Source organism: Carassius auratus, chromosome 35 (genome assembly GCF_003368295.1).
Source record: "Carassius auratus strain Wakin chromosome 35, ASM336829v1, whole genome shotgun sequence".
NCBI lineage: Eukaryota > Metazoa > Chordata > Actinopteri > Cypriniformes > Cyprinidae > Carassius > Carassius auratus.
This window is the reverse complement of record NC_039277.1, coordinates 9,656,617-9,680,632: the sequence shown is the minus strand read 5'-3', so window position 1 is coordinate 9,680,632 and position 24,016 is coordinate 9,656,617. Positions and strand designations below refer to the sequence as shown.

At 37.5% G+C, this 24,016-nt stretch overlaps 1 protein-coding gene across 12 annotated transcripts; it reads right to left on the bottom strand.

Moving 5' to 3' along the window:
* Nucleotides 1-185: 185 nt before the first annotated feature.
* On the bottom strand, nt 186-23,024 carry LOC113054317 (synaptojanin-1-like). Of its 12 annotated transcripts, none has more exons than XM_026219787.1 (32): nt 22,887-23,024; nt 21,900-22,047; nt 21,577-21,663; nt 20,441-20,708; nt 19,996-20,221; nt 19,421-19,504; nt 19,146-19,223; nt 17,536-17,597; nt 15,875-15,971; nt 15,554-15,729; nt 14,119-14,200; nt 13,884-14,036; nt 13,198-13,363; nt 12,701-12,724; nt 12,196-12,387; nt 11,961-12,045; nt 11,635-11,775; nt 11,329-11,521; nt 10,863-11,021; nt 10,622-10,778; nt 10,377-10,494; nt 9,621-9,833; nt 9,211-9,289; nt 8,921-9,083; nt 8,637-8,822; nt 7,696-7,827; nt 6,655-6,693; nt 6,245-6,291; nt 5,984-6,167; nt 4,857-5,155; nt 4,601-4,621; nt 3,370-3,455 (listed from the first exon to the last, which is right to left on the bottom strand). In XM_026219787.1, the coding sequence occupies exons 2-31, from the start codon at nt 22,021-22,023 to the stop codon at nt 4,604-4,606; spliced, it is 4,032 nt and encodes a 1,343-aa protein (XP_026075572.1). In that variant the 5' UTR covers nt 22,024-22,047; nt 22,887-23,024; the 3' UTR covers nt 3,370-3,455; nt 4,601-4,603. The 12 variants fall into 12 exon arrangements, with proteins under 12 accessions (XP_026075562.1, XP_026075563.1, XP_026075565.1 ...); XM_026219786.1 differs by having other exon boundaries at nt 3,414-3,455; nt 4,601-4,624; XM_026219777.1 differs by lacking the exon at nt 4,601-4,621 and having other exon boundaries at nt 186-3,455.
* Between the last annotated feature and the right edge of the window lie 992 nt (nt 23,025-24,016).

The following is a 24,016-nucleotide window of genomic DNA, read 5'->3' as shown; positions in this document are numbered from 1 at the left end:
CATTATGTACAGATTAAACACTTGATTTAAGTGATTTTGATTATTTTATTAAATTTTACATTTAATAAACATTCAAATTAAATATTGTTTATGAAATTAAAAGTAAAGCTATAATGAGATGCTTTCTCTGTACATATTTTAACATATGTATTATCTGATGCAGACAATAATTAATTACAGTATGCCTCATGTTGAATAACATTTATTATTGCGTACATACAACATCAATTGCTCCATACATTAATGTGTACTTTTGATATGCACTTAAATTACAGACCGAATACTCGTTACTGAATTGCAGTTTTGTGGTTTGTTTGTGTATACATACATATAAGGTTAATGCCACAGACTTCTGTTTACTACTGGGCTAAAAGCTACAAAGGAACGTTGCCTTCATAACATGACTTAATTCCTATAAATCCTTGCTTCTCATTAATAACTGGCTCTAGCAATATTAGGCTCAATGCTAATGCCTTTGAATGTTAAGTGGTTACATTGTGTTTATCAGTCATCAAAAAACAAACGAACAAACAAACAAAAAAAAATACATAATCCACAACCTGATACTTTTCTGTATTCTGGAGGTGTTCACAGTAAGTGCTTTGGAATGCATTTTGGAATGGTTTTCTCATGCATTAATTCACACAATCTTGCTGCCTTCTTCTAACCCCTTCCTCAACCAAACTCCAAACAGAGACAAACGTTTCATTGCTTTTAAGCTTTAAAAATAAATTTGCAATGCTCAAAGCCAACATATGTTGCTCAGCACATCCCAGGCGAACATTGGAACAGCCATGAAGATGTTAAATTTGTACCAAAATGTAAACAGGGAACAAAAGCACAAGTAGAATACTGCTTTCCTGAAATGCGTACACTTTAACCAAGAATTAATATTTGCATTACGCCCCTGAGGGATATTTAAAAAAAAAACCCTGCTTAACATGAGTAAAACAACTGCACACAAAAAATCAGTTCCTGAAGGCTGATCATTCACCAATAATACAGTCTGGAATGCTATACAATTGACAAAAACAACTGAGGCTGACCCATGATATGCTTCTCCAGAATCAAATAAACACCTTTGGGGCCTTGGAACTCCACAGACTTTAATCAACAAGGCATTGTTAAAGAATATACGATGGCAGCTTTAAATGTTACACCATCCATAATCCACCTTTTTGTGTTCAGACTGCTTTCCTTTTAAGATTATACCATATTTTATATCATGACAAATATATTTCTCTAAAACAGACTGAAGACATGATAATGCTATAATGACTCTGAAGTCAGCTGACTTGTTACATAAATATCTGAATCCGTCCCGCACTCGCACAAACAGCTAAAATACACAGAAACAGATGGCGCACAACAAAATACAGCACAGTATTCCTCCACATAATAAATAGATTTATCCACAACCTGTTCATCGAAATAAAAAAATACAATTCCATTGAGCGAATAAGTACACATTGCACAAAAGAAAGCATCTTGAAGGAGGGATCCACCAAAAAAAAACTAACAAACAAAAAACACACATACACACATTTGTTAAATACAGCATTTCTGTTGAGAGCTTTGGGTCAGATGAACTGAAAGCACATGTATATACACTGTCGATGAATGAGAGGTGCCACTGTGACCCTCATGTGAACAAATACACCCTCTTGATTCGAAATGTGCGTTTGAAAGCGTAGAGGACAGAGCTCTTCAGTGCACTTTAAATATGGCATGAATTTGCTGGAAATATAATCACAATTCAGAACTACTTTACATTTTTCCCCACTAGGAAGACATATAATCACTATTAATATGTATAGAAGATATATTTCAACAAGCTAAGCACATCGGTCGTGCTACAGGAAGCGCGGGGGGTCATTTGCATGAACACCCAGAAAAATAAGACCTACGATTTTAAAATGCAGTTAAGCACAGCGACCATTACTGCTGCATGTGACACTCTGAAACTAAACATAGGCAATAGAAACAGGTAAAAGATACATTCATAATGAGTTTAACAACAAAAAAAAGATATCTCTGGTCAAGCTCGTTTTACAGATATGTTTTCTTATTTGCACTGGGTTACAGAATAAAGAGATAGTTCACCAAAAAATGATCAAAAAAATTATTTACTCACTCTCATGTCATTCCAAATATGATGTTCCTTCTTCTGTGGAACAAACAAGAACATATTTTGAAGAATGTTTCAACTGGTTTTGTCCATATAATGGAAGTCAATGGGGTCCAAAACAACCTATTTAGACCCCATCGAGTTCCATTGTACGGAGAATTTTTTTTTCTCCATAAATATCTTCTTTTGTGTACGGGCATGAGGGTAAGTTGAAAATGAAACTGAAGTCTCAATGAGATATATAGTTTGACATTTGTAAAATTTTTAAAAGCTGAAAGATTTGCGCTCTAATGTGTAATATACTAAATTTGGCCACTGAAGTGTAAAATGTTTCACACAGGTGTATATGCAGGTTAATACGCAAATGATACCAAAAATATACCAACATACTGTGTTGATTTCCTCTTGTTTTCCCATCTACATTGGGCTAAAAGTAACGGCCAGATCTGATTTTGGACAAACACTTCCAACACCACACTTTGAAACAAACCATACACATATTATAGATACACAATAATATTTTCTTTGTATTTTACATACACTTTCTCATACATCATCTCTCTGTAAATTCATTTCTGGAGGGGATATGGGCATTTTTGATGCTGGTATTAGTCCTGGTTGGGATCGGAGGGGGGATCATGGGAAACGCAGAAGTGGGAAGTGATGTCCAGTTGCCGTTTATGCCAAAGCCTGAGCTGGGGATGCTGCTCTGAGGTTGTGGGAACGGAAGGGATGAGGCTGCAGGTATAAGCGGCGGGCCGGACCCACCTGCCTTTCTAGAAAAGTCTGAATCATCATCGAATGTGACCCATTCTTGGATCTGTTTGGCTGGGGCCACTGCTGGAGCAGGAACTAAGGATTGCTGTCTGGAAAATGATGGTGGAAGAGTTGAACTGTGAACCACAGCAGACATGGCCCTGCTGAGGCCCGGGCTGGCCTCCTGGGACTGCTGCTGGGTGTAGAAATCGGGCGTGAGCGCTCGGCGTGGGGAGGACAATAGGTTGCCGGTGAAAAAGTTGGTGCTGCTGGGTCTGGGTTGGGCTTCAGCGAGGAACGGACTGGGGGATGAACAGAGGGTCTCCTGGGATTTGCTGCGGGAGGGTACGGGTGGAAGCAGAAGACATGGAGTGCTGCTAGTGTCCGATGCTGAGAAAAGGGAGAGGGAGCTGGGTAATGTGGAGGAAGAAGAAGGGGAGAGGCTGCATGAGGAAGAGCGAGGGAGGGAAGCGGAAAACGAGGTGTTTTGGAAGAGGGACTGGGTGTTAAGCGTGTGGAAGGGGTCTTGTTTCCATTGTGCTTCTCTTTTGACTCCATTCATCTCCTTGGCCTGGGGAAAGAAAACATACATGGACAACATTATTAAATCAAACTTACAGCTTAAGGAGAAGATACAACACAATGCAGTTGCTGAGTCAACATGAAATCAAATTTTGAAATTAGATTTTATAAAAATATTGGAGAAACACTGTCTTTGTAACCTTCCTTAACGCTCCGATGCTTTAAAAAAAAAAAAAAAAAGGTCACACTTTGGCTGCTTGGAATAATAAGAGTTTCCTTTTTCCCTATTATTATTTTTTTTCTTCTTTTTAAAAAAAAAATGAAATTCTACTGAACTAACTTTCTTTTGAAGTAGTAACATCTATTTTGGGGGATTTTAGGTTCACAAGCTGAAAAATAACTGCCCCCTTTGGTTGTTGAGTTGAACCTCTATTTTAAATAAATTATATAACATTAATTTCCTTAAGCAGAAACAATAATAAAAAAAAAATATTTAGATTTTTTTTAGATTAAGCAATTTACCAAACTACTGAACGCACCTTTAAATATCCTCTTTCAGTCAAAAACTTCATTTCATGTTGACTTTAAATTATAAAGCAATATGTTTATTACAAGTTTTGATATAAATCACGATGACTTATTGGTTAAAACATAAATGGTGCAATGTGAGACCTTAAAATAAATCAAAAGCAGAAAGATCTGAATCTTATTTATTAAACTGTCTAATGAAACAATGAAAACAGCATTGTAAAAAAACAAAAGCACAAATATAATTAGCGTAAAAGTCTACTAGAGGGAAAGTAAAGCTAATTACTCATAAAATGACTTTCTCTTATCCAAGAAACACTGAAAACAAATAAACCGCAGATTAAAAACAAAAACATACAATACCCACAATAAATACTGGATGACGCTTTCCTTGAACCCCCTGTTGGAACTAAATTAAACTCATAACCTGGTAATTTTTTTTTTACATTTGAAATCGCAATATACAATAATTTCAAGGGGTTCAAGTTAAGTTTGACACTTTTCTTATATTCAAATAAAAAAAAAAAAAGGTCAAATTAAAGATGGAAAGGGGAAAAACAACTATAACATGGAGGATCCTAAATTAATGAGCACCCCACACATTGTGACTACAGGCTATGGTGCCATGAAGACAACGTGAAGGCTAGAAATGACTTAATCCAGTACCTGTCAACCTGAGGGTTGCTCCTGCTAGTAAAAGAGAGAGACACATGCATCAAGAAGAGCGAAACATGACTGTAAGTATCACCTGGATAAAATCGATATTTGCTGGACGAGGAGAAAATAAAAGGAAGAGGCCCTTAAAGCTGGGTTTTAACCCCAGGATGGGCTCTTGTGGGAACCTGTCTCTCTTTATCAAAATTAGAGGTTGTGCTTGTGATCTTGACCTCCATGCAGATGTGGGCAGGGTAAGAGGACTAACCTGAGATGTAGGAGCAGGAGCAGACTCAGGTGGCAGTGCATGAGAGGACCGGCTCCGGGGTGGAGGTTTAGGAGATGCCAGTCCAGGCTGAGGGGCGGCAGCGGCTCCAGTAGACTCTTGAGGAGCAGGCTGAGGCACCAGCGAGACAGGGAAGGTGGGCTGCATTGGTGGAGGGAGCTGGGATTGTATGGGTGGGGGCAGTTGGACTTGGACTGGAGGCTGCATTGGTGACACACACTGAGGCTGCATGGGTGATATCATCTGAGGCCTCATGGGACTTGGCAGTGTCGGGGTTGGACCTGACGGACAGACACAGCATTATTACATGGAAAAAAAGTTGTTAAAATCATAAAATATATGTATAAATCTGGTATAAAAAAAAATATATATAAAGTTTTTAATAATTTAATTTAATAATAATGCACATATTAAAAATAATTCTAAAATAATACATTATCAATATTAAGTAATTGAATTACTATTATTATCACTATCATTTTAAAAATTGTAAATTATTTAGGTAATTCAGTAACTACTGAATGTACTTTTAAATATCTTGTTTCAGTCAGAAATATGTATTACAGAAAAAAAGGGTTAAAAAACTAATTTTAAACAATGTGTTTGTAACAAGTTTTGATAAAATTCACAATGAATTACTGGTTAAAACATCAACAGTCTATAGACAGACCGGGGTGATTACAGTTACTTAAAACTAAAACTAAATTCAAAACCATTAAAAAAATAATTTTCATTACTTGGGGTAAAAAAAAAAAAAAAAACACCTTTATTTCAGCAAGTTGCCAAGGCATAATTTCTATTTTTAATTTATTTTAGATTGATGTACTAAAATAATTAAAACTGAATAAAAACTATATAGGCGTTTAAAACAAAAACTACTAAAATGACAAACACAAAACAAAATGACTAAAACTTTAAACAGAAAATATAAAAATAAAAACTGATTAATAAAAAGTATTATAGTAAATAGTAAAACTAGAATAGTATAATAGTAAAAATAATCTGACAGACCAAAATAATCAAATTAAAAAATATGAAACTGGAATTCTAAAATGTTATAAAAAATTATCGAAGAAAAACGAATAAATAATTAGAAGTGTTTAACAAACCCAAAGGCAGTTCAGATGGTTTTCTTTGGGGTTCAGGAATGTGTCTTGGTGCTCCGGGATGATTATCAGGTGAGGGTCGTGGTGCCCCAGGATGCCCCTCTGCTATGGGTCTGGGGGCCCCAGGATGAGCAGGAGGAGGTCTAGCCTGAGGAGGGACGCTGATGACTCCTGCTCGAGGTGGGATCTAAAACAGAACCATAATATTAACACAGTATTTAGATTCTTCTTCTTCTTCTTTTTACAATTATTAAGTCTACCCACTGGCCGCGAGGCGCCTCCAGGGGCTGAACCGGTGGCTTGACCTCGACCTGAAAAACAGCCGATGCAATAATCAAACATTCAGTAATATTTAAGAAATAAGTTTGTAAAAATATCAGAAAACCTATTTTATTAAATTCACATAACACATATCACATAACTACAAATGTGATAACAGAACAATACTTTACATAATAAGTTTAATCGGATGCTTTAAAAGTAAGCCTGGAAAATATCAGATCAGAGCTCCTGTTGAGAATGTAGCTCTATTTTGTGTTGAAACTAGCTTGAGGTTACAATATTCTGGCATGAGGAAGGCCCAGATATGTCCGTCAATTAAATCTTTTCTCATTTACAGATGGTTGATGTTATTTCGGAGGGCTGATGAGCGAAGGCAGTGTGTAAGAACTCACCAGCTGCATCTGCACGTGCTAATGCTGGGCTTTTTTGTCCTTTTGTCAGCATGAGGGAAAAAGTATTAAAAAAAATGTTTTGTAGCACGTTACAGCCTTTAGCTAGGGAGAAAATATATCTGTCCCAACAGACTCCTTACCTGATATAGAGGTAATTTCTATAATTATCTATTCAATTACAAAAGCTACTTTGCCTAATTCAACCCATCACTTCACAATGAGACATTAAGCCAAAATCACTGGAATACCTGAGACTTCATGCACTGTGTCACGGCAAGATGGTTGACCTGAACACCCCTGGCCCATCTAAATTAGTCTATTTCTGTTAGCAATTGCAGGAGGTCTCAAGTGATCAGGTGATCATCATACACAATAACAAACACTGCAAGAACCATCTAAAAACGAAATCTTTTCAGAAATTACCTTCATAACCGATCAGATCAAACTCTAGACTGAGAGGCTCAGCAAAGCCTTTGAAAGAAAATTTAAACCAAAAACCAAAATCGGTAATTATAAGCTAAATCCACATGGCAAAATAGTTACTTAATATTTTATGACACAAAAGGGCAAATTTACAATGGGGCTCAGGAAAAGCATGAAGAAACACAACCAAACAGAGCCCAGAACTACATCATTGTGCATTACATGTCAGCCAGACATATTTCACTCTGCCAACCTAATATCAGGTGCAGCTAACCAAGTCAATAAACACTAAACAGCATTAAGAAAGTAATCAACTGCTAATACACAGATTCACAGAGCTGGTTCATGTACAGCGTTACCTGCTGAATCTTTCCTAACAGGTGTGGGACTTTGCCCTCCTTCAGAAACCACAGGACATTGTGAAATAAATGAAACATGTATTAAATAAATAAATAAAAAAAATATATATATATATATAATGGAAAACATAGCATGTAATGTATTGGGTGTTTCAATCTCAGATAAAACTCATGACTCTTAGGGTTTTGACTTCTTGTATGAACAGTTCTTTTATGTTCATTATGTTCATCATTCCTGTGTAAAGATTCACAGCTGTACCTGAGGGTGGTGGTGGGCGCTGTGGAGGTGCAGGTCGGGGTGGTGGGGCATTGGGGCGTGGAGGAGGGGGGCGTTTTGGATCTAGTATCTGTGAAGAGGGAGCTCCAGCTGGCTGACCATCAACAGGAGAACCTGAGAAAAGAGAGGAAAAAAAAATCATTCTATCACAACAACCACTGTCAAATCAACAGCCTTAGTGATTTAGCTCAGCTCACAGCACTTTAAACTACACTGAAGCCTTGACACACACACACACACACACACTAAAAACCGCTGAAGCACATTGGCAGCACCTCTGCACACGCCACTCATTCCCTGCCAGTTCCATTCTTATGGATGCTGGGCTTAATCCTTCTTTTTGCAGTGTAAAAATAAAGGAAAATTAATGGACTGGAATTTTGTATGTTTAAGAGTTGAATGACAAATAAACATTTTGGCACAACTCTATAAATTTAAAATTACTACGGAGTTATGCAAGTTTTTTCCCTCTTCCACTTCCCTGATAAGGGTCTGTAAGATGTTCTTGACAGTGAGTAGACTCTTATGATCAAGAATATTTTGTACATATAATAATATTATGAAATATTAATACAACCCAAAATAATTTATTTTTGTGTTAATATATTATAAATTGTAATTTATTCCTGCAATGACAAAACTGAATTTTCAGTTGCCATTACTCCAGTCTTCGTGTGACATGATCCTATATTTAATTTAATTGAAGTACTAATTTTTATAACATTATAAATGTCATTATAAATTTCTGTAAAAATATTTCAATCTCACTGACCCCAAACTTTTGAACATTTGTGTATATATATATATATATATATATATATATATATATATATATATATATATATATAGAAAAAGACAAAGCTAAAATTTGATAAACCCCTAAGAGTTTGTCCATGTTGAGTAGAATCAAATACTAGCACTACCCAGTGGTGGTCCAGCTGTGCGTGGAGGCGCTCTGCTGGGCCGGATGGGGGCCACAGGTTCTCCGTGGGTAGGAGAGGGGCAGGGACTGGTGTGTGGTGATGTGGCAGGGGATGCGCCCAGATCCATGCCTGCTCCAGGTTGCAGGTGCTGGGGTAAAATATCCTCAACCTCCTCATCCACATCACCTGTCAACACAGCAATAACAATGCAACTCCATACTGCCCCAGACTTCCACACATTCCTGTTGCATTTTGGTAACATGTCACCCAAACAGGTGCCACACCTTCCATGTCATACTCTTCTCCTATGTCAGAGTTTTCTGCCAGCAGGGTAGAGCTGGTGGATGTTGGGATGCTTCCACAGATTCTCTCCACACTCATTTCCTCCTCTAGACTCTTTATCCAACCTGGACTCCTCAGACGAATGTCTATGGTCTTACCATCCACCTGCATGCAAACACACAGAGGGATGGTAAAAAAAAAATGAAATTTTAGGGTGCCATGCAATAAATACATGCATGTGAATTTTCATATTTTCAATATTTAAAGCTGAATCTGAACTATAGTGTCTTACAGTAGAGCCACTCAAAGATAGAGCTGCCAGAGCAGAGTATCCCTCCAAAAATGTCACCCACATTTTCTCTTCAACAAACCTGTTCAGCAGAAAAAAAAACAAAAAACAAATTTTCTATGTATATGTTATTACGGTCACCAAGGTTGTGGTCATTTAATCAAATATACAGTACAAACAGTAATATTGTGAAACATTTCTAAAATTTTAAATGACTATTTGCTATTTTAATATATTTTAAAATGTAATTCATTCCTGTGATGTCAAAGCTGAATTTTTATTGATAAATGAACATTTTAAAAGAACAGGACTTATATTTTGTAAAATGATAAATGTCTCCATTGTAATTTTTGAATGACATTTTAATTAAATATAATTGTAATTAAATTATATATATAAAAAATAACCAGTACCTGATAAGAATAACCTCGCCAAAATTTGCAAACTTGTCCAACAGGTCGTCAATCAGTGCATCATCAAAGTAGTCATCGGGCCCAGACGTGCAGAGAGAGACAAGGATGGTGCCATCTGGTGGACCCTGCAGGGCGATCACTTCCTTATACACCTGATGTCTGGCCTCTGGATCCACCTCAAGTATGTCCACATCCATGATAGCCACCACAGGCCTGCAAGAAAGAAATGTTAAGAGTACAAGAACACAGATTCCTAAACTTAAAAGCACCTGTGGACCACACAAACAAACGAAACATTTTAAAAATGACTTAATATTTTAATAGACTAGCGTCATTTAGTTTTGGTGACACGAGAGCGGGTATTCTTAATTCCGGTTTCTGTGACGTTTGCATTTACTCTAAGGGGAAACTCATACGAAACTCATTCCTTCATTCACCTGACCCACAGAATGATACGTAAGTTTCAAATACCACTGGCTCAAATAACATATATAATATAGTAATGATAGCAACGTAGATCTTATTTGCATTTAATTGATATTATAAATCCTGTAAACAAATATTGAAGGTAAGATTCAGTTTTTTTCCAGCTCTCTTAGGAAAAATTGAATTATGTTTCTCTACCCATTCTCGCTGATCAGAAATCCAACACCCCTTGACAGCCTGCTGCAGTACCTCTGAGGCCCAGTGGAGGGCAAATAAAACATTGCAGATGGAAATTTCAAAAGGCGTTGTGCTGGCCTTATTCTCTCTAACCTGTGATCAGAGGTTTTGAGCTCTGCTCTACCATAATACTTGAGCTCTCCAGGGCTCCATGGGTACTGATCCTCCTCATTCACTGAGGCTCCTACTACATTCAACTCCAACTCTTCCGCTGAAACACACACACACACACAGGCAGATCTAGTCAAAAATGTAACTTTAAGATTAGCTTATTCTGTTGTATACTGCGTTTGAAGTTTGGTTGGTGGGTGAGGATATTTTATTAATATAATTCTTACCAGTTTTATCAAAGTTCCACTTCCTTCTCTTCCACAACACACGGTCAGTCCAGGCTGGTGTGCGGCACTTCTCACTGGTGTCGTAGTCCTCCGAAAACAGGTCATATTTATAAGTGGGCGCAAAATCCAGCTTCCCTTCAATAAAGCCCCTAAAAATCTGAAATGTGAATAAAATGGAGAAATCGTTTAATAGAGTGACAAAAAAACAAAACAAAATTCCACAGATTTTTCCCTAATGTACCTGTCCAGCATTCTTCTGCTCCAGCAGCTGATCTCCAGCAATCAGTGCATCCCACTTCTCCTGTCTGATCAGTTCCTTTGTCTCTTCATTGGGAATATTTATTCGGTAATTGAAGTCTCCACACCAGAATACATAATCATGGGAGTACAGGAGACGGCCCTAATAAATAAAAAAAATCTTATTTAAGAATAGTATTTTTAATATGTTTTCTATTATTTGCATCAATAATAAATATAAATACTATATATTAATATGTATTATAAGTTTATAACATTATTATTATTATAAAAAAAAAAAAAAATTATATACACACACACACACACACACATATTACATCTAACATTTATTATAATGTATTTAAATAACACGAATACATTACAATCAGTAATACATAACAATTAAAAGAAGAAGGTGTTCATAAGTGGAACAGAAGTAACAGATATTTTAGGAAACACAAATGAATTACCATGGGGAAGGACAGTTTGCGTGCAATTTCATTGTAGTCGTCGTTCCTCTCTTTGACCTGTGACTGGCCGGCAGCAAAGTGAGAGCACACAAAGCAGATGCTGGTGGTGTGAAAGAGCATGCGAATAGCCACACCCCCTTTATTACCAGTGGCTCCACCCATCCCAGTCTTCACTGTGTCCACAGCAACGTCCCTATGTGAGGAAAACTCACAATATGAGATCTTAGAATAATTTCTAATCCTTTTAAACATCTGAAACTAGATTGATTTGTCAAGCACAAAATGAAGTCAAGTGTGTGAGAATACCTGATGAATGGTGCATGCTGAGGACGTATGAAGACGAACAGACACACACCCACCAGCTGCTCTGAGGCCAGCAGCACGTATTTGTGCTCTCGTGAGATGTTCTTCTGCAGTTCTGCAGCCCACAGCTTCTGATTAGTGGTGCTAATAGGGAGGAAAGAGAAGTTAAATAGTTCTCACGAATTCAGACCCAAATACTGATTGAAAGAAAAGTGAACTGGGTAGCACATCACAACTACTGGCACTAACCAAAGGAAGTTTTGCTTCTGCTTACTATTTAACTACAGTCCAGTGAACTTCAAAATCTCTAACGTCAAGTTACTTCTTACCTTGCGCTGACGATATTTCCAGCATTCAGCTCTACCATTTCCTCAAAGCCAATAGCAAAGATGTCCACTGGGTTAGATTTTCCATCTGCATGACAAAACGGTGATCTTGGACTCTGATACATTTAAGCCACTTAAGTATTTGCACTAGTTTTATTAGTCACTGACTGATAATAAAACAAAGCAACCTCATTTACTTTCAAAGTATCATTTGCATTGTCTTTGCATCAACACATACCCTGGAATTCTGGGTGGCCGGCCTTCTTAGGGGCATCCAGGAGCCAGTCATTGAGCGTGTGGTTACGAAACGCAATACTGCGGAACTGCTTGCCCCCGTTCACGTTCCATGTACCCACACACACTCTGATCTTCTTGGGACGTGTGTACTTGAAGTGGTTCTGACACATGCCCAGAAGCACTCTGGGAGAGGCTAAAAACAGAAAGCATGAGACATTTATCAAAAACCAAATCCAGATGATCAATGATAATAATATCATATTTTGGCCAGAGTACACGAAAAGAAAATGCAGAGCATATGACATCGCCCAAACACACCAAAAAGATGAAAATCTGTCCTTGAAAGTTGGACAATAAGATAGGACACATTTAAAATGACTACACAGCAAAAAAACAACAAAAAAAACACACTGTACAATGTCAGAGGCGCCAAAATAAACAGTGAGTTTATGATACAGGGAACCATAAACATTTATAGATTTATTGCTGGTATATGTATACTGTACCTGACTGTAAAATGGGCTCAGTGACTAACATTGTAAGCATTAAGGAGAAAAAGAAAGAAAAAGAGAGAGAGAGGTTCAAGTTAGCCGTTAAGACAGATAACAGCATTAGTCCTCTTGTTCAACACTAATCTCACACCCAAAGCTGCCGGGAGCCATAGATTAGCACGCTAGCATAATGAAATGCATTCAGATCCACAGGATGAAATCAGTCCACTACAGCAGACTGATCACATTAAAACCGTAACCACAAAAACAAGATACCAAAGGTGGAAATCTTGTTTGAAATCATCAATACCTGAAGTCCTGAAGTCAGTAAAATCGGTATAGTTTAATATGCATTTGCTAGGTATTTTATATGTATTCCTTCATGGGCAATGTATTTACAATATATTTATATTAAGAAAATCACACTAATACTATATTTATATTTGATTTGACTAATATTATCATTGCCCTGGTTGATTTCTGACTCTGGATTGTGGTGGTGTAAATCATACCGTACAGGCTGCCGGTTGTGAGGAGGGCTCGTGCCTTATCTGCCAGGTCACTGTTCAGGGTGCTGCCCAGTCTCAGGATGTCAATGGCTTCCTGTTTAGAGCTGTCAAAGAAGTTGTTCTGAATGGTTCTGGTGACTGAGCGAGCGCCGTCTTTTAGCTTTCCACCCTACAGAAAGAAAAAACAAAACCAAACTGTTCATATAAAATAGTTACAGTCGGGAACAACAAAACTATCAAAAATAAAAAAACAAAACAAAGGAAACATTCATGTATTCAAAGGGACATGACAGCAATACTAATAATATTTCTTTGCAGCCAGCTAAATGAGGCTTGGTGTTTGAGGCCTAGCTGAGAGAGAGTTTACAGGCCTTTATAACAGTCTGTAAAGAAACCGAATTAAAGTTGAGAGCACAGCCCTACAGTAATCTTTCTCTACTAACATGAACCAACACAAAACAGCAGACTAAGATAAATAGAGCATCAAAACTTGAATCGATACAACTAGCTAGTGTCAACTTACCACAAAGGCAGAGGAACAGCCATAGGAAAGCAAGAAAAACAGCAGATATAAGAGTTAAGACAATCGTTAACTTACTGGGTAAAGATGGTCAGAACCTCTCATTTTCAGCTCTCTACTGCCTTTTTGTGCTTTATTGTTTGTATGTGTTTTACAAGCTGACACGTACCTTAGCCTTGCCATCCAGGGCACCAGTGCCTGCGTAGATCTTGCTGACCGAGTCTCCATTGATGGACCACATGGAGCGGAAAACCTCCTGAAAGCGTGCCACCAGCTGAGGCTTCTCAGTCAGACCCATGTCTTTCAACTGTTTTGGAAGCATCTGAGCAACAGAGACATATTACGTAAGAGGTATTAGAATTTTTTTTTACTGTAGTTGGAAAACAACTGTGTTACAAACACACCTCAAGTGCAATGAAGGCCTGGACGCTGTTTGTTCGGTCCAAGCAGTCTAAACAATTGGAACGAATAGTCCCAGTTTGACATCTGCAGTGAACAAAATTGTGGGAGACAATTTCATGAACTAGTTTTGGTCACTTTGTGATTATTATCATCAGCATAAGCCAATTACTTATTAAATGTAAGGAATTAAAACATTTTTACAATGTATTTTTTATTAAATAAACTGATTCATAAATAGGTTCAGTAAATTGTACTACATTCAAAACTTTGTCTATCTTCATTTCAGACTACAAAGCAACAAAATGTGATTATTTCTCAATGTACAGTAAAAAGTGAAAGTGAAAGTGAAAGTGACATTCAGCCAAGTATGGTGATCCATACTCAGAATTTGTGCTCTGCATTTAACCCATCCGAAATGCACACACACAGAGCAGTGAACACATACACACACACTGTGAGCACACACCCGGAGCAGTGGGCAGCCATTTATGCTGCGGCGCCCGGGGAGCAGTTGGGGGTTCGATGCCTTGCTCAAGGGCACCTAAGTCGTGGTATTGAAGGTGGAAAGAGAGCTGTTCATGCACTACCCCCACCCACAATTCCGTCCGGCCCGAGACTCGAACTCACAACCCTTCGATTGGGAGTCCAACGCTCTAACCATTAGGCCCACGACTTCCCCAGTATACCAATATATACCAAGCGGCAACCTCCCGCTCTGTCTGGTGAAGCCCATACGGAAGTGACTTAAACTGTAATTCGTCAACTGGCCGCTAAAGGCTGGCTGCAAAAGGGAATTAATCCCATAGACCCCCCATGTTAAAATGCCCAATTTACAGCAAAAAAAAAAAAAAAAAAAAGTTTACAGCCTGGTTCAAAAATGATTTTGGCCTATATAGCTATTTTTGCCCTTGATAACAACTGTGAAGGGGGTGATTTTTTTTTTATATACCCCATCCGTTGAAATTACCTCAAACCTTAAAGTTCTGCATAATTAAGGGCGTGGCCATTTGAGTGACAGGTGGATTACTGCTGCTGTAACTGCTGTCGAGCTATGTGGGCTGTATAAAAACATGTCATTAGAACAATGAGCTGGATTGATGGTGTTTGTGGCATACAGGGTTTTGGAGTGGTAGAGAGCACTTGTATTATTAGTGAAGACACATTATTTGTTTATTTACAGTCATTCATTCTCTCATTCTTGTCTCTGTGGCTGTGCGCGGTCCGGAGCGCTGTAAGACTGATGTATCCATCCAACTGAACTTTACTGCAAATATATGAACTTACCTGTTTTAAATACTTTTATATTTAATGTGTTTGTTGTATTTAATAGCCACGTGGTTTAAAACACCACTATAAGTACAGAGAGCCTCTCTCTTGCCCTCACCCATGCATGCAGGATAATATGAAAAAATGTCCATATCGCCCAACACTACTCACCTCTGAATGCCGGCCTCCTCCGAGTAGTAGAAGAAACCACATTCCTCCAGAAACTTGCTGATCTGAGGTTTCAGGACAGTGTTGAGCTTGTCAGTCTTCCCGCCTTTAACCATCTGATGATAGTCAAAGTTCAACATTCTCACAGCATTCGCATGCTCTGAGGCTTTCAGGTGACTCTGTAGGCGAAGACAAAGATAGTCTTTATACAGTAAAGAAAGCGAAACAACTGCTCTATGGTTCTGTCATACTTGAGTATTGAAAGACATCTCAAATTATGCATTGCAGCCTGACCAACCCGAATATTTGCTTAACAACAATCACCTGGAATGCTTTGCTGAGCATGTTTTCCCCCTCCTTCATACCCAGCAGGTTGATGATCACCTGTCTGCCATACAGCTTCCTCAGAGCACTAACGTGTCTGGACAGGAAACATCACACAGGGGTTCATGCACATTTAAATACATTAATCTAATCGAAAAAGAATAAATAAAACATGTTTATCCAATCCTGTGATCCAACGCTTCAAGAAAAATCAAAGGTGATTTAAAACAAAGGAAGCCAAGGAAAATAAGTGATCAATAGATCATTAAGGATGGAGTGGGAGCAATGAAAGCCTCACGATTGTGTTGTCTGCATCTACTTCCCCTCATCACGACCTGACTCAGCACTCCAGGGAACAGAGCAGTGACTCATGATGAATAAAGAATGTCCATCATGCTCAGTGTGAGAAGCCAAGGCTGGATAAGAATAAACCCTCCCACATTTTCAGGATCCTTAAAGCAGATTTTAGCATTTTAATAAACATTATCTTTCCCTAAAAAAAAATAAAAAAAATCATACAAAGATTTATTATTGATGAAGTTCCCTGAAAGAGTATGTCTTTAGTGACACTGACAAGATCATGGGGTTATTAACTCACTTAAATCTGTGAGTTTTCTTGTAGAATTTTAAATAATATAAATAACTTAAAAATAATATAAAAAAAATGTGTCTGATTTTTTTTGAAAGTATTTTAATATTGGGTAAATAAATGTAAAAAAAAAATTTAAATGATAATATTTTAGTGTCAATTCAACAAAATTATTTGTAAAACACACATTTGCAAACATCCAGCAACCAATTTCTAAATTTAAAAAATATATATATATTTGTAGCTTTTTTTAACTTCCCTTTTTTTTTAATAGTTTTAGTAATTTTAGTACTTTAGTAAATTTATTTTAGGTGCCTTTAACTACCATGTTATTATATCAAAATGTTGTGTTCATGTCTTTTGCTGTTATTAAGGTGGGATACAATAATGGTATAGTTAGGTTTAGGGGTGCGAGAAAGGGTTTATAGTTAGAAATATAACTACAAAAATTACAGATGTAATTACAACCAGTAATTCTTTATATAAGTACAAGGTAATAACATGCATTGCATGATTAATGATCATGATTAATTCAATTATTAGTACATATTAGTTAAAGACACTTAATACAAACTGGGTCCATTATTTTAAGATTTTTTTTATGGTCAAATGATTATTTACAGATAATGGGTTTAGAGTTGCGTTTACATGGGGCTGGACATCTTACACTGCATTTTCAACATATCACGTCATCAGTGCTGATTTTTTAAGACACCACGAGCAGTTTGCATTTATAAGACCGCAATAAGCTAAGTTAAAAATGTTTAGCTTTTAAATGATGCCTCCAGACTCCCTGTTGCATTTAATCCAGCTGTTCTGTGCGTAATTGCCATCTATGAAATCGGGCTCTGGTGGACCTTAATTACCCAGCGACTAGCTGAAAATACATCCTTAGACATGTCTGAGTTTGCCCATCCAGACCGTGTTAAATAACAGGACTGTTTGAAGCAGGGCCCATACACAGTGCAAATATCTGCTGGATTGCTTTCATCATGCACTAACACTTGGGCCAGAGCCAGAACAGCTGGATACTAGAGCAAGCATCATCAAAGACCAGCTGAACCCTAATTACCTCTCAAAAGCCGGTGCGTTTGCTTCAAAACCACGAGACAGCTTAACACGATGAGATCCGACCTTTGTGGAAAGAGAAAAAAAAGAAAAAAAGAAAAGAAGAATTGTGAGTTGAGTTGTTTCCTATTTGATGCAAAAGGAAATTAAGGTGGCAGAAGGAAAGGAAGATGAGAGAGGCAGCAAGAGAAAGACCACACAGGCCTGGCCTGCCTGCGGAGTTGAGCTGCATTTGAGAAACAAAAAACATTTGCGCAGAATGAGATAGCGGAACCATCTGTAATGATTTCACAAGTTCACTGAAGCCTGAAGATCTATCAGAGATACCGTTCATCCCAGGAAACACATGAATCCTGGCTGGACAGTCATGATTTGTGCTCTTCATAGAATTTCAGCTGCAGTTTTTAATAGTTGCAGGAAGCTCCTTTATAATAATGGTTTTCGATTGATGTTACTTTTGACCACGCTCACATCCTTCAATATAATGTATAACGTTCCCGCCTACAACCACAATAGTAATCTATACAGAGGCCTTTCCCATTTCTAGGCTATGACTGGCTTCTCATTTCCTGCAGTCTCATATAACCCGGTCACTGATATAGTTAACCCTTTGAACCCAATTTATTCAACATTTTACATCAAGGGTCTTCAACAAGGGGCACTGTAGATGGTCTGCCAATGTTTAAAATCTATTTATTTTTAGTATTATTATTCATACAAAAATATAAATAGCCAGTAATTAAATATTTGATTATTATAATTTTTTTATTATTAGTCACTATTTAAAAAAATATTTTTATTTTAGTAATTTTGAACTGAACTGAATTTATTTTTAAGTTTAGCTTTCTTTTCTTTAAGGACTTCACCTTTAACTTATTTTCAACTTTATTTCCAATTAATACAAAAATGAATGAAAAAAAAAATCATTATTACTTATTTAATGCAATGTATTTACATTTGCAATACATTTAAATATGTCAACTTGTTATTTTTTATCAGTATGTATAAAGATGGTGCCTGTTTTGCCTCTATTTGCAACAAGGGGGACTTGAATTCAAAAAGGATGAAGATCTCATGTTTAGAGCTGTTGGACATTTCTGCTTTATTTAGACTCAGTCCTCAGTCTCTGCAGGTGCCATTAATATTTCAGACATACGGAAAGGCAGCCAAGACCAGCTCACATTACCTTGAGCTTTCTGGGAGCAAATCAAATATCCTGTGGTGATTCTACTTCCTTTATTTAGCTTTGCACTGAAGACAATGGAATCCCTTAACCAATACCACTATGGCCTGAAGTGACACAGAATACCTTTCATTCAGGTGTTGTGCAAAGCTTTGAAAAACAGCTCAAGAAGGGTCACCTCACCAGCTTCCCACTAAAAGCAACAATGATAATGTCTATGCAATGTCAGAGGAAAGACACAGGCATTTCCAGACCTGCTTGCTGGCATCTTATCTCGATTTCACAAGACGCCAGTAGATTTATCAGAATCTGGATCCTTTCCAAAATGAATCACGGTCGGTTTAGATGCAGCTTTCACCGGCTGACATTGCACAAACTCTTTGCAGTGAAGAACAGATCATCCACCAGACAAAACTAAAGCTTCGATCTACCAGCTGTTGGTTTCCATGCTGTCCTTTCGCCTCTCGACTTTGATTCAGCTGCAACATAATCCCCTTAAAAGAGTGTTTCTGATAATATGAATAAAGGGGGTCAGCACTGGCCACTTGTGATGAAGTGGAAACACAAAAGAATACATTCATTATGATGAGACAGCAGGGGCTTGGAACTCCAGGAAGCTCAATTCAGTGGAGCGCAATGCAAATATTTTTCCTCAGTGTGATTTGAATACAAGCATACATCATATTGATACAAGGCTTTACTGTACCTGAATTCCCGGCTGCTCCCAGAAAAGGGGTATTGACCCTCGTATCTGAATGAAGGAAGATACTTTGTCATCAAGGAAAACAACCTGTAGGGAATATAAATAAAAACTCAATCTTAGCCTTGGCATACCATATATGACATTTAACCCTCTGGTATATCTCTGGTATAAGTCACACTTGTCATCTTCAGTGGAGCGAAAACAATAAGCTTAACTTTTTTAATGAGGTACTATGTTTTGTTTCAATAATTTTCTTTCTTTAATATGTTGCATTTTGTGGGGATTTCATGGTTCCAGACCATATTTACCTGTAAATTAAGCACCTTTTATTTCTGTATAAAATAATACAAATATTAGAAAAAAAATATTTTCTCATATTTTCAGTTAATACAGTGTTTAGGTTAAAAACAGAGCAAAGGCAGATTGGTGCCATGTGGTTGTAAAAGTCACTGAGTCTGAACCATTCTAGTTAAGTAAAAAAAAAAATCTAAACAAGTTTAAAATGACTAAAGACCACCGAAGGGTTAAGGAAGTGAGTTCAGAGGTGACTTGGCAGGTGACTCATATTGCTGGCGTACCTGCTCAGTCTCCACAAAGTTGGCCACCTGGCCATCGTCATTTGTGCCTCGGACATTAAAACGTGTGCCTGCTCTCTCTGAGCTGAGCCGAGAGATCACGCAAGCTTTGGCCTGCTTGTGGCCAGCGTAGATGGTGCGGATCTCCACTCCGCCACACATCAACCTCAGCAGCCAGTCATCACAGTTCACCCCATAATGCTTGAGATGGAGATGGAGGGACTGATTCCTGTGAAGCCATTACATTATTACATAACCATTACATCCATTTATCATCAACTTCAACAGTTCAACAGTCTGAGTAAGTGAGATTTTGTTGGAAACATTTTGGACATATAATGTCACTATAAGTAAATGTTTTGAATAAAACTGTATTTATATTAAATGAAAAAATCTTTCAACACTGAAACAAAATGTCCTTTGGGGTCACAATTTGAAAAATACCTACCAGAAAAAACGATTGTCAGATATGTCTTCTCTGATTCTGCGGTGCGCGTTCAAGCTGAGGTCCAGACTCACTCCGGTGGAGGACCAGGCGAAATAGAAGTTCCCCGAGTTTAAGACTTTCCTGACATCAGCGATGCGGTCCTCATCCGAGGGGTCGTTTTTCAGAGAGACGAAGTCAGTGCCCGTTACTCGAAAAACTTCTGAATCCTGGACTTTCCCCACTGAACTGCAGCCTGTGACGACCACCAGGCTGTGCAGCATAGAATCCCCTACAGAAGAAGAGAGAAGAGGATTCAGAGTTTGTAGCTTATGCAAGTTTTGCAACCACATCTTTAACAATTGGCCATTGAAAAACATATATGCATAGATACCTTACTTGAATATTGAGGTGGACAAGTCTCTATGTCTATGCTGTTTTCGAAGAACTTAAAATATGACAGTGAAATATTAAATACACTTACAAACTCAAATAATGGGTGATCTTGTAATTACATTGTAATTACTGACTGTATTTGTATAACAACTGCTTGATAATATGTTATGCGTTTAATTTTCAGAATTTTTGTTTTGCTGTGAATTTTAGTGTTTTGGTACTATTTCTGCTCCACTTATCTTCAAAAAGAATTTAAATCTGTCGACAGGGTGGATTTACACCCTACAGCACCCTACAGCATACACCCACAATATAATATGCCACAGACTGCACTTTTACTTTAACAGTTCAACACTGGACTATACATACACACTGCATTTAATACAATAATCTGCCCATTACCACTGGATATCATCCAATGCACATCCATGACATTTCTGTATCCAGTTCACGTACACTCTGTTGCACCTTAGCATATTTTTATGTGTATATACGTTTACATAATGTGTAGTGCTAACTGTATGCATGTAAATATTGTGTATAATGTGTATTGTTAACTGTAAGTAAGTCTAATAGTACACTGTGTGTACTGACTATATGTATGTGCATATTGCATATTTTCACCTGCTGGAAGTCTGTTTGGTTATATGTTAATTGTTTTTGCAATAAAAGTGACGACTTGACTTGACTTGATTTGTATTTGTCGTGATGACAAACACAACCAGCAAGTCAAATAAAATAAAACAGAAGCTGAGAAACTGTACCAAGGTTAAGACGAAGAACTCCCAGGATCCCATAAGCATCCAGCATCTTAGTGTACGCTGTTTTGATGGTCTCTTTCTCTGCCGCCGCTGTGGATGACATTAAAACATTAACTTAATAAATAAATAAAAAACACTTGCCATATTTATAGACTCCAAAGCTGTATTGTATGCAAATAGACAATATTTAAGCCATTTTGTTTCTCTTTTATCTGGGAGATCATGGGAATCAATAGGGGGAAAACTTTTTGATTCAATAATATTTCAATAAAATGACTGGTTTGACACTTTTTTCATATTTAAAATGTATAAAAAATAAGTCTTACACAGTACAGCAACGGCTCCAGTCTCGAACATCAGGCATTCCTCTCGATTTCTGGTCTCCACAATCACACTGTACGGAGGGGGATCCAGTTTATGATAAATACGATAACCTTTACTGAATGCCATGACTCGACACAACCTGTTTCAGCCCTGAATAAGACAAAAACACAGTTTACTTTGAAAACATATGAAGGAAATGCCACAAGGGTTATGGTAACCATATTCAAACTCTAAACCGCCTGCAGGTTCAAATAATCAGGTGCATCAAATGGTGCATCATGTAGTCACAAAAACACAATTCAAAATGTTTTATTAATGCATCCTGTCATAAACCATTGACATAAGAGCAATTAAAAAGTCTGAGAGACATGCACAATTCGTGTTTTTATAAATCTAAAAAAACACTCATTACGGTGCTGACGAAAAACATGTTAGTTATGCTTTATTTAAGCAACAGGAGAGTGAGGGATGAATAATGAACCCCAATCCACTAAAAGCCGAACGAGTTAAAATGTCCGACTCCAATGAAATAAAATGTTCAGAAACAGAAGATGACAGGTGCTCATCGCAATGCCACACCACATACAATCAGATCTGCAACCCAAATATATGACAATGTTTACAATTCCTGCACACACAGCATGTCTATCCTTGGGCCACTGTCTCAGCGTGTGGATGAAGGTTAGTGCATGGTTAGTGCACATGAGATTAGTAATCGTCAATATGATAACTAAATTGAAGAAGACCAGGCCCAGCCGGCCATTTATCTGTCAACACCAACAGTTAAAGACACTGACAGCGCTAAGCATTTATCACGGCCACGGCTAATGTTAGCCGGCTAGTTCTCCATCACCTTCCTGAACCATATAAACAGTTATTTAACTGATAACAGCGCCGTAATATGTGCGTTTATATAAAGAAGCAAATGTAATGTCTCAGAATTGTTATTCATTTATGACGATGCATGGTCAAGAAACGCTCTTGTGTACCTGTCAGAGTTGTGTCTGTCTTCCCCCGGTTGGAGATCGTCTAGAAAACAAATGATTAGCGGGGCAGGTAGTCCAAGCACAGAAATACAACCGAACTAGAAAGGAAAACTCGAGTACTGTTGTTAATCCGATCGTTTCCGGAACGCTGAGGTGTGCACTGATTGGCTATATTTTTTGTCACGTGATGCAAGAAGTACTGACGGACATCGTGTTCTTCTATCAAATACAATGTTGGTGATAATTAAATACGACAATAAAACGGAACAAAACTGTCTCGGGACATTTGTCAGGTCATTGTATATTTCATATTGAGTTTTATAAAAAAAAAAAGTATTCATAAAAAATGTGTTATGTGTCAGTTTCGAGAAGCAAGATGAAAATTTATATTTCTTCGCAGCTTAATTTGTTGTTTATCCGTAAATGTAAGGTATTCAAATGTAAAAGCTTTTTTTCAAAATTCAGAGAGATTGAGTTATATTAATTTGATGCACCTCTTGTAACAAAAAACAAGATAACGAATGGGAAGCATGGTGACTTGCTTTTGTATTATGTTTATTTTATGTATGGATATTTTTATCGACGGGCTGTTGAATGTAAATGATTCATATAACTTTTTTTGGGGGAACCAAATAAGAACGTTCTGGGAACGTTCTCTGTTGGTTATTTTTTAGTACCCTAAAGAGAACGTTCTGGGAACGTTCCCTTCAGGTTATTTATTGGCATTTTTTTATAACCTAAAGAGAGCGTTCTGGGAACGTTCCCTCAAGGTTATTTATTGGCAATTTTTTATAACCTAAAGAGAACGTTCCCAGAACGTTCCCTGCAGGTTATTTATTGGCATTTTTTTATAACCTAAAGAGAACGTTCCCAGAACGTTCCCTGCAGGTTATTTATTGGCATTTTTTTATAACCTAAAGAGAACGTTCTGGGAACGTTCCCTCAAGGTTATTTATTGGCAATTTTTTATAACCTAAAGAGAACGTTCCCAGAACGTTCCCTGCAGGTTATTTATTGGCATTTTTTTATAACCTAAAGAGAACGTTCTGGGAACCAAAAACTAACGTTCTGGGAACCAAAAATTGTTAGCTGGGTTTCCCCCTATTTTGTTTTAGTAACTATCTGGGCTAAAA

Bases quoted from the DNA above. Each gene is read 5' to 3' on its own strand.
- LOC113054317 (XM_026219777.1), bottom strand. From the start codon at position 22,023: ATGGCATTCAGTAAAGGTTATCGTATTTATCATAAACTGGATCCCCCT. The intron at 17,598-19,145 runs GTAGATCGAAGC...CTTTCCACAAAG, and splicing joins AGCATGGAAACCAACAGCTG to GTCGGATCTCATCGTGTTAA. The intron at 10,779-10,862 runs GTACATTAGGGA...TTCACATTTCAG, and splicing joins AGCAGAAGAATGCTGGACAG to ATTTTTAGGGGCTTTATTGA.